Source organism: Coffea arabica, chromosome 2c, assembly GCF_036785885.1.
Source record: "Coffea arabica cultivar ET-39 chromosome 2c, Coffea Arabica ET-39 HiFi, whole genome shotgun sequence".
Lineage (NCBI taxonomy): Eukaryota > Viridiplantae > Streptophyta > Magnoliopsida > Gentianales > Rubiaceae > Coffea > Coffea arabica.
The window spans coordinates 10,283,620-10,297,132 of record NC_092312.1 but is presented as its reverse complement, the minus strand read 5'-3'; the positions used below and the strand labels follow the sequence as shown (position 1 = coordinate 10,297,132).

General features: G+C 35.8%; 1 protein-coding gene and 1 pseudogene across 1 annotated transcript; one reads left to right on the top strand and one right to left on the bottom strand.

The window, feature by feature from the left end:
• Window positions 1-3,404: 3,404 nt before the first annotated feature.
• Window positions 3,405-5,695, bottom strand: LOC113723873 (uncharacterized; annotated as a pseudogene).
• A 4,357-nt stretch (window positions 5,696-10,052) lies between these two features.
• Window positions 10,053-12,574, top strand: LOC113725876 (DAG protein, chloroplastic-like). Its single transcript, XM_027249279.2, has 5 exons — window positions 10,053-10,549; window positions 11,511-11,608; window positions 11,754-11,819; window positions 11,900-12,079; window positions 12,280-12,574. The coding sequence occupies exons 1-4, from the start codon at window positions 10,173-10,175 to the stop codon at window positions 12,070-12,072; spliced, it is 714 nt and encodes a 237-aa protein (XP_027105080.1). The 5' UTR covers window positions 10,053-10,172; the 3' UTR covers window positions 12,073-12,079; window positions 12,280-12,574.
• Window positions 12,575-13,513: the final 939 nt, after the last annotated feature.

The window sequence follows — 13,513 nt, the reverse complement described above, 5'->3', positions numbered from 1 at the left end:
CATTCCTTTACTCAGAGGATGTTCTTTTTCCATGACCATGACATCCTTATTACATCATTTGGTTGGAGAAACATCTTATTTATATTAATAGAAGAATTGGGGGGCTGGAATCAGGAGAGGGCTTGCATCATGGAGGACCATATTGTGTTTTAGTTTCCGTGGAAGAATGATGGAGTTGAGAGATGGGTTGGACCTACTCTTTCTTTTCTGTTGCTTTTCTTCCTTGGTCATAAATCATGATTGCTAAATAGAACAAGTCGCCATTGCTACAAAAACTTGTAATAGCTCCGCGCATGACACATGTTTTCCCTGCTTTCTTTGAATTTTGTGGTACATTTGTTTTCACTTATGATCATGATATGATCGGTCACTTTGTCTTCAAGTCTAACTTTAAATAAAGGTTAGCGGGAATATCCATTGAGGATATAAAACTCATTTCTTTTATTGGCACTAGACATGAGATAATATATATCTCCTTTTTCGTTAACAAGTGAAAAAAAGTTGATTTAATTGTTTTGAAGGAAGCCGGGCCAACTTTATTCAAAGTTGATAGTAATGTTTCATTGCACAGGAGTAGGGGAAGGGGAAGTAGGGACTCCAACAGTTGCGTTGCAATCTTCACCTTGCTTGCTCCTGGTGGTGATCCAATATAAGATTACAATACACTACACATCTTAACAGGAATCATATCAACGGTACTCTTTCAACTTTTCATTTTATTTGTTTTAGCAATAAGGTCTTTAGGGGCTACCGATACAATTAATTGTATGGTGACAATTCATGCTAAACCAAGTGCATAAAGAAGAGTGGCCTCTAATGGTTTAAAGATTCATGCATTTACGGAACTTTCGATGTAGCCAACTCCATTTTTGGGACTTCTTAGGAAGTTTAGAAATGCATTGATAATTCATGAATTGTCACAATTTGACTTCATACGTGAATTTTCTGACTTGTCCAATTCTATCCCAGAAATATAATTAAGCTCAGTTTAAAAAAAAGGTGGGGGGGGGGGGGGAACATCTGCTTTCCTCGTATGCTACACTGGCTCTAATGTGGTGGAAAAGTTTTCATATTAAGAAATTACTTGTAATTAATTAAAATAAGATAGGTAGACGCAACTGAAGATAAATATAAGCACGAATAAATTTGTCAATCTGTAAAAAGGTAAGTGAAGTTTTTCCAGAACCCAAATTGTTCGACGATAAAATTTCGTAGAAACAAAACCTTATGATGCATTTATTCAAAAACATTAAAAATATCACCACCAAGAAAAAAAGAATATTTTGGAAAAAATTAGTATATAATTTTTGCCTATTATGAGATCTTGGCGTTTACGTTTTCACGTCCAACTCAAGGGGGCGAGGAAGGTGAAACTGCTCCTGAAAATTCTTTATTGGGTCAGTCTATGTTGAGTTTGACATATTATGTCATGTATTCTGACTACGAAAATAGGGTAGCAGCCTTATCTACCCAACAATAGATATCATATGCAGAAGGCAGGTTTGACTTGAATCCCAATTAATTTAGAACGAAAAAAAAAAGTGTACGTGCAACAGATTACCTAACTTGAATAATTTTATCATATATATTATCCTCATAAATTAGGCCAAGATTTTGAAGCATCAACATGCATATATAACAAATGGCACGTAGATGTTTCATAGGCTGAGTTTGTTGTGATGCAAGAAAGGAAGAACAATTACCAAAAAAAAAAAAAAGGGACTCAATATAAGAACATTAGGCTTGGATGGCAGAAAGAAGTATATCAAATTAGGAGCTACCAAATTCATCACCTTTTTTTTTGTTTTGGATATCCTAAAGGAATTTAGTTGGCGTAGTTCGAAGAACAATAATAGTGCTGCTAATTAATCGAACCATACATCTATTTTAGGAGGATACGGGAACTAAAGGCAATAATCAAATGTTGAGATAAAATCATGTTTGCCATAGTGTTGTTTATTCTATGCTCAACTATGCATATAGAAATCCATTGAGGTCCAAATAGTATCCAAAATATCGGCATTATCAAATAGATTAGATCCTTAATTAATAGATAATTAAAGCAGCGGTTAATACATGATGCCATGCCTCTTTTTTGTTGAAAATGAATTTTAATTCTCCAATAAATGATTTAAGTAAGCAAAAGTTTTGTTGAACTGCTTATAAAACCTAGGGTCCGTTATTGCTAACTAGTGGTTAAATTAATGTGAACAGATTCATCACTTTTGAAAAGAGTACTTTGCACGCTTGGTTGGAGTCAAAATTAATTATTGTGTGTGTGTTTTTGAGAGGTTGAATTATCATTGACGTATCAAGTTAGGCCTCCTTGCTTGATCTCATTCGGCTGGATTTCCACCTAATCTTGAAAGGAATCAATTTTCTTTAGGTAATTAGTCAATGGCTTAATCCTTTTTGTAGGCATTAGGCATTGCTGCAGTCTAAAACCTTTAGACTTGCGTCGTTCGTCAAATATATATATATAAACGAAAGATTTGCTCAAGTTTTCAACGCAGATTAGCAAGACACGCAGGAGAAAAAAATTGGTGTCAAAAGAAATGATGACAGAGATGGTTTCCGATCAGATCAGCATCATGGATCTTAATCTTTCTTTGCTTGTCAACCCATACCAAAACATATTAACTGCTACTGCAACTTTTCCCTCTGAGTTTACGCGCACATAAACTGACATTAATCCAACATTACTATTCTAAAAGGGAAAAACAAAATTGGACACTCCACTGTTTAGGTAATCGTGAATGAATTGAATCCACTGTAATAGTTGTTAATAATGATGATTCTAACTGTTTGGATAATTTTTGGTCTCATATGCTATAGAGATAATGTTGACTCGTACTGTAACATGCAAATAATGAGTCTAGCTAGCTGTTAAAGTACTCGTCTTTACACCGTTCGTGTGTTAACATAAAAGAATATGGGAGCAACAAAGAAAGTTTTGTCAACTGTGAATGATGATCAGTGACACTAATCAATGTAGGAAAAAAAATAATTAGTAGACCTCTAGTAGAAGAACCATTAGAATTAGACTCGAAAAATGAATCAAACTATTCGATACCTGAATCAAGTTTGGATTGATGAGAGCCCTTTCGAGTTTGATTCGCTAACTAATTAAATCAACTTTAAATAGTATTTGTGTTTAATAAACTTTCAAATTCAACTCAAACTTGGCTCGATTAGTATAAAAGTGAAATTTACATATTAAAAATTTAAAACTACTCAAGTTCAATTTCAATTTAGTTTCATAAAGGCTCGTTTGAGTTGGATGTGAGAAGTAAACAAATCAAATTTGAACAAAATTAGAAACTCGACAAAATAATCAATCAAACTTGAATATAAAGACATTCAGTTTGTTTAGTCTCGTTTAGGGGTGGGCACGGGTCGGATACCCGCCCCGAACATCAAATGGTTGACCCAACCCTAACATGTCGGGTCACTTCTTTTTTGACCCTAATCCGCTCCGCTTGCCCTCGGGTACCCGATCCTCGGATACCCGAAAAATAGGGGCGGGTCATAGGGTACCCGTCCCTATTAAAGAACAAATTTAATAGCCTTGAACAAAAGACAAAGCCTGAACCCACAAGAACAAGGAAGAAAACTTGAATCAGTGAAGTCCAGATCCTCAGAGCAGATAGGGCAAGATTTTGGTATGGATGCAGCATTCTTGCAACCCCAGACAGATCCACCACAGCCATAATGCCTATCTGAATTCATTGGGAAACTGTACTGCTAGTGCTTGGACAAGTTGGGCAAACTCTGAGGTCTAAAAGCATCATCAGGCCTCCATGCACGGCAATTCACTGGAGCTCTCTGCACTGATACCCCATTCTTTGGCTTTTCTTTCGAAATATCAACATCTGACTGAGAGTCAAAATGGGCAATATTCTTATCCACAGGAGCTGTACCAATATGCAATTGCTGCTTCTCATCTGTAAGCAGCCAAAGCATCAGCCACCGCCTCCCAATCATCCAAGCATCCATCCTCTCCACCTTCATCCTCTTCACTCATGCTTCCTGAACAACATCCACCACTGCTGCTGCTGCTGCTCCCAGTGAAATTCGTACCGGAGTCATTGCCTCCCAGGACGCTTCCAGTGTGGCTCATTGGGCTATTTGAGGGTGACTCAGAATCACTGTAATGATGTACAGATCCACCATCATTCTCTTCCTCCACCCTCGGCCTATTTCCAGCTTCTCTATGGCTCTGCCCATCCTATTGCCTGTAGTGGCCATTGGCTGACCAATAGTTCCACCATTTGATTCCTCCTTCCCACTCTTGTTCTTGACTATATAAATCCCAATTACCAACAGAAAGATGTAAAATTAAACGAAAAAAAGGAACAAAAGATCAATTTATTTGAATTCAGACCTGATAGCAGGCACGCTATAGGGTAAGAAGTTGCGGCGGCGCTGAAGTGAAAACTGAAGGCTGGAGTGTCGACTGAAATATGTTAGGAACTTAGGGTTAATAACTTTAAAATATTATAAATTTGTCCCTATATTTTTTAATATTTGTAAAATATACCTCGGGTCGGGTACCCGCGGGTTTTAGATTTTGTGATCCGTATCCGTATCCGAATTTTATGGGTACCCGACCCTATCTGCTCCGCTGATAAAAATAGGGTCGGATACCCTAATTTTAGGAACGGGTCGGAGCGGGTCGATCGGATTTTTGGATTTTCGAATTTTTTTGCCCACCCCTAGTCTCGTTTACGCCCATAATTAAAATCACACTCCGACTAAATATTGTCCTCTTGCTTGTAGTTAAAAACTAGGAGGAGGATCACCGCGCGATGCGCGGTGTGCAAATGCAATTATGCCCAGTAATGGCCAATTTAATTGTAATTTATGAACAATATTAGCTAATTCAAACGGCAAGTAATATAACAAGTGTTACACAAGATTGAACAAATAAAAACACAAAAAAAGGAAACAAGTCTGTAAATGTCCAAGCTAAAATTAATAAGCAAGCAACGAGCAGGAAGATAAGAAATCCAACAGCTAGGAAATAAGCAGCAAACAAATGAAATGGACACATAAAATAAGTAACAAAAAGTAGTTCAGCATGAAATGCAAGGCTGTCTATAATTTCCATCCTTCAGCAGTAATAGTACAGGAACAGGAGTTGAAAAGCTCCTTGTTAACCCAACAAAGTCATCCAAAAGTTTCGGGAAGTAGTAAATAAGCTCCCGCAATTCAAGTCAAAGAAGTGAGGCTCTAAGAAGATGCAACCAACCACATAGCAGAAAATACAAGTGATAGAGACGGAATATAGATAGCAAAATATAAAAGAAATAGGAAAGAGAGGAGAACCAGAAACACTAACCTGTCTGGCTGCAAAAAAAGCTTCGGGGCAGAATCAGAGAAAAGCAGGCGGTACCACGATAAAATCGAGCATACAAAAGCTAATAGCGAAAAGAAACAGAACAAGGAAAAATATGCCCGTGCTAATAGACCGAGTGCAATGAAAAAAGTAAAGGCATTAAGCTGGTGCGCAAGAAAAGAAAGAAACCGTTGCTGGAAAAAGAAGGCAATAACTAAGTAAAATGACAAAGCAACAAGGGAAAAAAGGAAAGCAATTATTTTTTTGTAAAAAAAAGCTCAACAGATGCAGAGGGACTAAGTTAAACGTTCTTGGAGCAAGGCACTCACCAGCAAAACAGCAGAGATAGCAACTTTGCAAGCTGAAACAAAGTCAGGAAATTAGTAATGAAAAAGGCAAAAAGAAGCAAGAGCAAGAGAAGAAGGAAGTTGATAGCTAACCTCTATTCTGTCTAGAAAAAAAGCAGCCGAAAGGGATTAGAAGGGAGGATGCAGCAGCTGTAGATCTACCGCCGATCATGATGGTAAGCCGCCGAGGTTCTGCTAGAACAAACCAGGTAATGGTAACAACCACTGTACAAAGGGAAAACACCGGATTATCCCTGAACAGAGCAAGGCTGAAAGGTGATGTTTGGCAGAAGGCAACAATGACGGTCACTTCATTTTTACAAATATGTCCATGAGCAGGAAATAAGGAAAAAAGAGAAACTGAGCAAACGGAAAGATAAAGGCTGGGTAGTTTAGTAAAATAGAGGTACCAATTTTCCCATCAAATACAACTCTCCACCAAATGGAAGTAATCAGAAGTGATGGCTGAGGATGTATTCGATTAAGATGCGCAGAAAGTAGATTGCAAAAATCGATGCCAGCAACGGAAAGTGCAACTCTTTAGACAAATATACGAAAAAAAAGATTTTGTTCAAGGAAAAAATACTAATAGAGAGGCATATTTTATTTTGAACAGCTAAAATGCAGGCCAACTAATTAAGTAATCATTAACAATAACAAAAAAAAAAGTGACGAGGAAAAGGCAACAATTAACAGAGAGAAATTGATAGGTAAATATGAATGTAAGTAGGCAAAAAGGCACTTTTTTGCTAACCCAATATATTGGGTCAGATCAGGCAATAAATAATTGTTAACAATCAACGTTAAAAAATGATAATTATTATTTGTTTTGGCAAAAATATTTTTTCTCCTAATAACTAAAGGAACCGGTAATTAAACACGATCCATTAGATGAACAATAAAAAGCAAGACATTATTAAATAGCTATTAACAATTAATTGTAGCGTATTGGTAAATAGATACAGTTTGGTGGAAGAAAAAAATGGTCATTTTTTTTTGTTAAGACGATCCACTGGAGCAAAAAAAGAAGAGCGGCCAAATAAACAACGAATCATCAAAGGGGAAAAAACGAAATTATTAATTAACCAACGAAGCATTAATGGCAAAAAAGCATCTATTTGATAAAAGAAAATAAAAAAAAACAGATTAAATTTGTTTTTATTTTTGGAACAAAAATGGTTTTTTTTGTCTAACAACTGCAAGGGAGCACTAATTAAACACGATTTATTGGATGACCAAAAAAAGGCACTATTAAGCGCAAAGCGCCAGTAAATACATGCAGTTTGGTGGAGGAAAAAAAGGACACTTTTTGCTCATACAATCCGCCGGAGCATAAAAAAGAAGCTAAAAAACCAGCAAACCATTAACCGGGGAAAAAAATTGAAGTATTAATTAACTAACGAAACATTAACAGCAAAAAGGGCATTTTTTTTATAACATCCATAAAATAAAACAGTTGATAAATATATTTTTTTTGCGAAAAAATGTCCCTTTTTTTTTGCCTAACAACTGCAAGAAATTGCTAATTAGACGCGATCCATTGGACAGCAAGGGAAAAACCATTATTAAGCAGCCAGCAACAATGAATTGCAAAGTATCAGTAAATATATGCAATTTGGCGGAAGACTAAAAAAGGCCAACGAAAAGCAATAAATAATTGCTAACAATCAACGGTAAAAAATGATAATTATTATTTGTTTTGCCCTAAAATATATAATTTTTTTGGTAATAACTGAAGGAGTCGGTAATTAAACACGACCCAACTCATCAAGCGCGATCTGTTGAATGACAAGAAACATGACATTAAATTAGTTATTAACAATTAATTGCAAAGAATTGGTAATTATATGTGATTTGACGGACAACAAAGAAAAAAAGGAATCCAAATTTTTTGTTAATGTGATTTGTTGGATAAAAAAGTAAGAAGCAAAATTTTAGCACAATCCTACATGCAATTAGAGGACTATTACTTTTCATCCAATCAAAACTCGCCATCATCAATTTAATATGCAATTGGGAGGACTACCACCAATCGACGAATCAGAGGACGACAACTCATCAAATTGGAATCAATTGGAGGACTACCACCAATCAACCAATGGAAAAGCGCCACGTCAGCATTTGGGTTCAATTGGGGCAATTGCATTCACACATTTACTATATATGTTAATAAAAAGATCCTATCTTTGGTAGAAATTTCCACAGGCCCAAATTGAGTACCATTGCAGTTTCTGGACTAAATTTTTGGTAGGTCCTGAAGGCTGTTACCAGTGCCTCGTTCGTTGTGGGCTCATGTTGTTTCGTTTAAGCTCGTGGGTTTTACATGTAACAGTCTCCACCCAATTCTGAAAACTTTTGCTCTTGGATCAGCAGACTTGTTTGTCTAATTGAGCCTGGGTAATTGGTACTACAACACGACCAACATGGCGTCTGTCTTTCTGCGACCAAAAATTTATGAAGGTATGGAGGTGGAGTCCAATTCTCGATGGGGTATCTAATTGATTTTTTTTTTTTTATATAGACAGGATCATTCAATTTAATAAATCTGCAGTAATGACCGAAATATATCAAAATAAAAAAAAATATAACATAAATATATATAGATCTGATGACAGAAATATATCAAAATTAAATCAAATATGATACAAATGCATCAAAATCTGAAATTAGTTGAAATCCCAAGTTGAAGAGGGGTTAATCTTTGCTTAGATACCTAAAGAATGGCTAAACTGAAGCATGCAAGTTGGGATTACACTACTGTTTGTTTTTGGATCATACTTTGGATGAAGTCCGCCAATTTTTGTGTGGTGATTTCTCATTATTAGTTTTTCTCTGTGCAATTAGGCCTTGGGCCTCCTTTTTAAAAAAATAAAAATTAAAAAAAGTACCATTTCCGTAAAACTTCCAGTTGCCTAAATAATTAAGTCCTCAATACACCTTTCTCTTACAAACTTCAAGGGTTGAATGGACAAACTTGTTAGATTAAATTGAAGACTCTAATTTTTGGTGGTTGGAATATTCACAATTAAAGTCAACTTATAATCCGTTCATGGATCTTTTATTGGCGAAAATGCACTTCTCATCCTCATTATTTGGAGTGTTGAACAATTTCATCCCTAAAGTTGAACTCAAAACACATTTCATCCTTATAGTTTTATAATTTTGACGAATTTCGTCCTTAAAGTTTCATGCAAACACATTTCATCCTCATAAATGCATAAATTTAACTAATTAAGAACAATTGATAGATTGCCAAGTAATTTGAATAGAATATTATCACTTGACCACAGCATGCACATTAGTAAAATGCCAAAAAATATTGGATCAACAAAAACCTCAAAAATCATTTTTTAATTCACTTTCTTATTAAAAAAACTAAAAAAAAAAATTTCAGCCCCCATTATTCTCTTCTTAGTCACAAATTGAACAAAAAAGATTGAGAGGAAACGAAGTCATCGAAAGAAATAACCACATTATAGCCAATTGGATAAATCTTTCAAACAATTCCATTGCAACCAATTGCACAAAAATATCAACGTGAAATAAAGAATTGTTTAGATTGTTATTTATTTGCAAAATTTTGTTTTGTTGCATCATATACATATTTTTTTAAATTGTCTATCTATCATCTAATTTATTTTTTTTTATGTCACATACATTGTATCACAAATTAAAAAAATAATCTCTTACCCAAACACAGTCATTATTATTTATATAATTTAATCAATAACCAAATTAAGTATTAATAATACAATTATTAACCAACATGCTAGTCATGTGATGATACTCCATCCAAATTGGTTAACGATCATTCAAATTTCCTGAATTGGTCAATTTTATGAAACTATGAGGATAAAATGTGTTTGCATGAAACTTTAGAGATGAAATTGATAGAAATTATAGAACTACGGGGATGAAATGTGTTTTAATTGAAACTTTATGAATGAAATTATCCAATACTTCAAACATTAGGGATGAAAATTGCATTTTTTTCCATCTTTTATTTTCTAGCCAAAAAGATTTATTTATTAAGAAAAGGCCAATAAAAAGAAAAGGAAGAAGAAGAAGTATCACAATCCATATGGCCTCATAAGTTATGGAATTCCTTTTCTTCTTCTTCTTCTTCTTTTTTTTTTTTTTATTAAAGCGTATTGAATTGCTCTCTATAGACCAAAAGGATTGAATTTCTCTCACCGAATAAAACGATCTAGACTATCTTTTTATCATTTTAAAAAATTCATTGTGTTTGTAAAAGATCTTGGAATTGGGATCATTTCCTCTTTTTCCCCCTTTTCTTTTTCATGATAGGAGGAGTGTCTTGATATGTTTTAGCCACAAAATTGGACCATTTGGCTTGTCTATAAGCGATTGAGGCACAAAAATATCTCTGCTCTTTTCGGTTCTTTAGTTCCCTTTTCTGCTGCTACTATTATACCTTTCCTACCTTATCCTTTTTCCCAGTCATCTACTTCATTTCCTTGAACCCCATGGCAACTCTCAATCTCTCTAACCTGACCAAAACCCTAAACCCTAGCTTCCAATCCCACCCCAAAACCCCGACTTTTCTGCAATCTCTCCCCAACCCATTTCCTTCTGCCTCCCCATCGTTTCTCCCATGCACTCTCCCACTCCAGAAATCCATCCAATTGTCAAGAATCCCGCTTGTAAAAGCAGCTTCTGATAATAATGACTTCTCTGCTAGGAGAAGCAGCAGCAGCAGCAATGAGCCGAGAGAGACTATTATGCTACCTGGCTGTGACTATAATCATTGGTTGATTGTCATGGAGTTCCCGAAAGACCCTGCTCCTACTAGAGAACAGATGATTGATACTTATCTTGAAACTCTTGCCAAGGTTCTTGGCAGGTAACTCTATTTTTTTTTCCTCTCTCTCGAATTTTTCCACCCTTTTAGTTTGGATTAGATCCTTTTTTTGTGGCCTGATAATGTTATAGCTTGTGTTTTTTTGGCATGGCTATCTTAAAAACAGCATTTGTGTGAGTTGGTGTTGAGGTTTCACCAATTTGGATGGGGGTGTTGTTTGTGCGGTTATTTGATTTTGTCTGGATGAGCGGTTGAAATTGTGTGCTTTTGTGCAAATGGGATATTTGGAATGCTGAATGAGCTCTAAGAATTGATGTGAAAGATTGAAGCTTCTTTTTGGTATGAAAGGGGAGGATTTTGAATTTAAACAATAGTCTTGTATTGCCTAGCTACATAGCTGAAATTTGTGTAGAGTTAGCTTGGTCTGAAGTTTGGCAAAGATCATAAATCAAGAAAGAAACATCGTATCCGTTTATTTATTCGTTTCCGTTAGGAAATAATGTACCTCGTTGGGCTTTAATCTGTATTTGGGGAAGGTACTTGTGAATGAATCTAGAGTGACTCTAAGTAGCATGTAGGACGTTATGTCATCTACGTATGTGGGTGTTGTTCATGATAAAATTTTGGGAAAGACTGTGACTTTAAATATGAAACAGGGGATGGAAGGAGATGAATACTGTCTCTGTTGATTGAAGTGCAAGTTTGTTACCGATCTTTAGTTGTAGTCCAAATTAATTTCCCTTGCAATGAAAGAGACCTTACATCTGTCAATTGATCTTGATCTGCAACATTGGAAAGAGCAAAATGTTCCTAAGTTCCTAACATTGTTTGGGGTTACTTATGTGAATGAATCAAGAAAATGTCTTGACGCATCACATCTAGGATGTTGTGGTAAATGATGCTACAAGAATACTATAATGAACATTGAAGTAGTTTCATCCATGTGGTTTGATGTGAAAAATTATGTTTATCTTTTGAAATTTCTCATCTCTCTGTTTGTCAGCATGGAAGAAGCAAAGAAGAATATGTATGCCTTCAGTACGACCACATACACTGGATTCCAGTGCACTGTAGATGAAGAAACATCTGAGAAATTCAAAGGTTATTATTGTGTGAAAATGTAAAATTTGAGTTTACAATTTTTATTTATTTATTTATTTTTGCAGTGGGCATGATTTATTCTTTGGTTGGGTGAGGATTTCATCATCTTGATGTACTTGTCATCCTCTATTTTCATATTTTGTAGGAATGCCAGGGGTTCTGTGGGTCCTTCCAGACTCTTATATAGATGTTAAGAACAAGGACTATGGAGGTCTGTTTTAGGAATAGCTGTTTTGCTTTAGTGATTCATTTTATTCCAGATGCAGCCTGAAGTTTTTATTTTTGTTTTAGGTGACAAGTATGTAAATGGAGAGATAATACCTTGCCAGTACCCTACTTATCAGCCAAAGCAGTCTAATAGATCCAAGTACAAGAGCAAAGCATATGTGAGGCAAAGAGATGGTCCTCCACCTGAACGAAGAAGACCAAGACAAGGAGCTACTCCAGAATCTGCCTCACAATGAGCTCACTGTGAGTTTCAAATCTTCATCCTGGTTCTCCATATGGACAACGTTTTTTTTTTTTTGTCTTCAATCAAGATGATTGTGAATGTGCATTTTGTGTTTCTTTGCCTTCTCTGCTGAAGAAATATTTTGTTTTCGTAGTGTTTTTTTCTGATCAACTAAGTTAAAATGTTATTTGATTGTTGTGTTAACTCTGCCTCCTTGCAGGTTGTTTTTCATTTTAGAGTCGTCTAGGAAATATTTATCACAGAGACGCCCATAGTCAAAGGTTAGGAGTGCCTGCGAAAACCTCAAATTCTTGTTCACTGTGTTTCTTGGAGATGCCAAACTTGTAGTCTCATCATGAGTGAGAAGAATCAAGGTTGTATGAGGGTGTGATGAGCAACCGGCTCTCAGGTTCATTGATGAAATTGTTTGAGCTGATGTCGGATACTAGTAGTTCCAATTTACGTTACTTGCTATCAAGTTATTATACACCCAATAGACAAATCTGATGTTTGTAGATGACTTTGCAATGGTGTGCCTTTTCATCCCTTGAGCAGAATACTTGAAGTCGCAAAACCACGTTATTTATCTGTTACATTTAGGGGAAGCCGTAGATGGACTGCCTCCACAAGGATATGTGCTTCGCAGATTTGTGACTCAAGGCTCTGCCTTCCACAATTGTTGCTACTTGATGCCACCTAGCAACTTATCAGCTGTTATTGCCATATATATAATCTGATTCTTCACGCTGCAGGACAAACCAACTGCATGATGAAACGGTTTGTGAAGCTCTTTGAAGTCAATCCATTTGATCTGAATTAAGAGTTTTATATGTAACTTCGAGATGAAATACGTAAAATATGCTCCATCTGCTGTCTCAAATTATCGTCCTTCTCAAATTACACGTGTTCTTGAGCAGGTTGTCAAAAAGAAGGGGTAGTAGTTTGTGTTTATGGGATTAAGCATGTAAACAGCCGACACAACCTTCTAACGTTTCCGGAAAAAAAAAGATGTAAACAGCCGACACAACCTTCTAACGTTTCCGGAAAAAAAAAAAGATGTAAACAGCCGACATTTCTCTCGATTTTCATCAAGCCAAATGCTGCACATGGAAAGAAAGATGCAACTGGTTGGTATGCTGATCACTGAACTCACATGGAATCCTCGATGACATGTTTTTTTATGCCAATCCAATGCCACCTATAGTATTGCGCCAAGTGTCCTGTTATTATTTACACTTTAATTTTTTAATAATTCAACTTGGTTTGGTTTAACACAAGTGTAAATAATAACAGGACATTTGACACAATATTATAGATGACATTGGATTGGCATAGAAAATATGTCACCGAGGATTCTAAGTGCACTGAACTGGCTTCAAATCCTCGGTCCCGAAGCCTCGCTGTAGCAATTCGGTCGCTTTTCCACGTGGAATCTTCACGTTATCCGTACTAAG

Bases quoted from the DNA above. Each gene is read 5' to 3' on its own strand.
- LOC113725876 (XM_027249279.2), top strand. From the start codon at position 10,173: ATGGCAACTCTCAATCTCTCTAACCTGACCAAAACCCTAAACCCTAGC. The intron at 11,609-11,753 runs GTTATTATTGTG...CATATTTTGTAG, and splicing joins AACATCTGAGAAATTCAAAG to GAATGCCAGGGGTTCTGTGG. The intron at 11,820-11,899 runs GTCTGTTTTAGG...TTTTTGTTTTAG, and splicing joins TAAGAACAAGGACTATGGAG to GTGACAAGTATGTAAATGGA.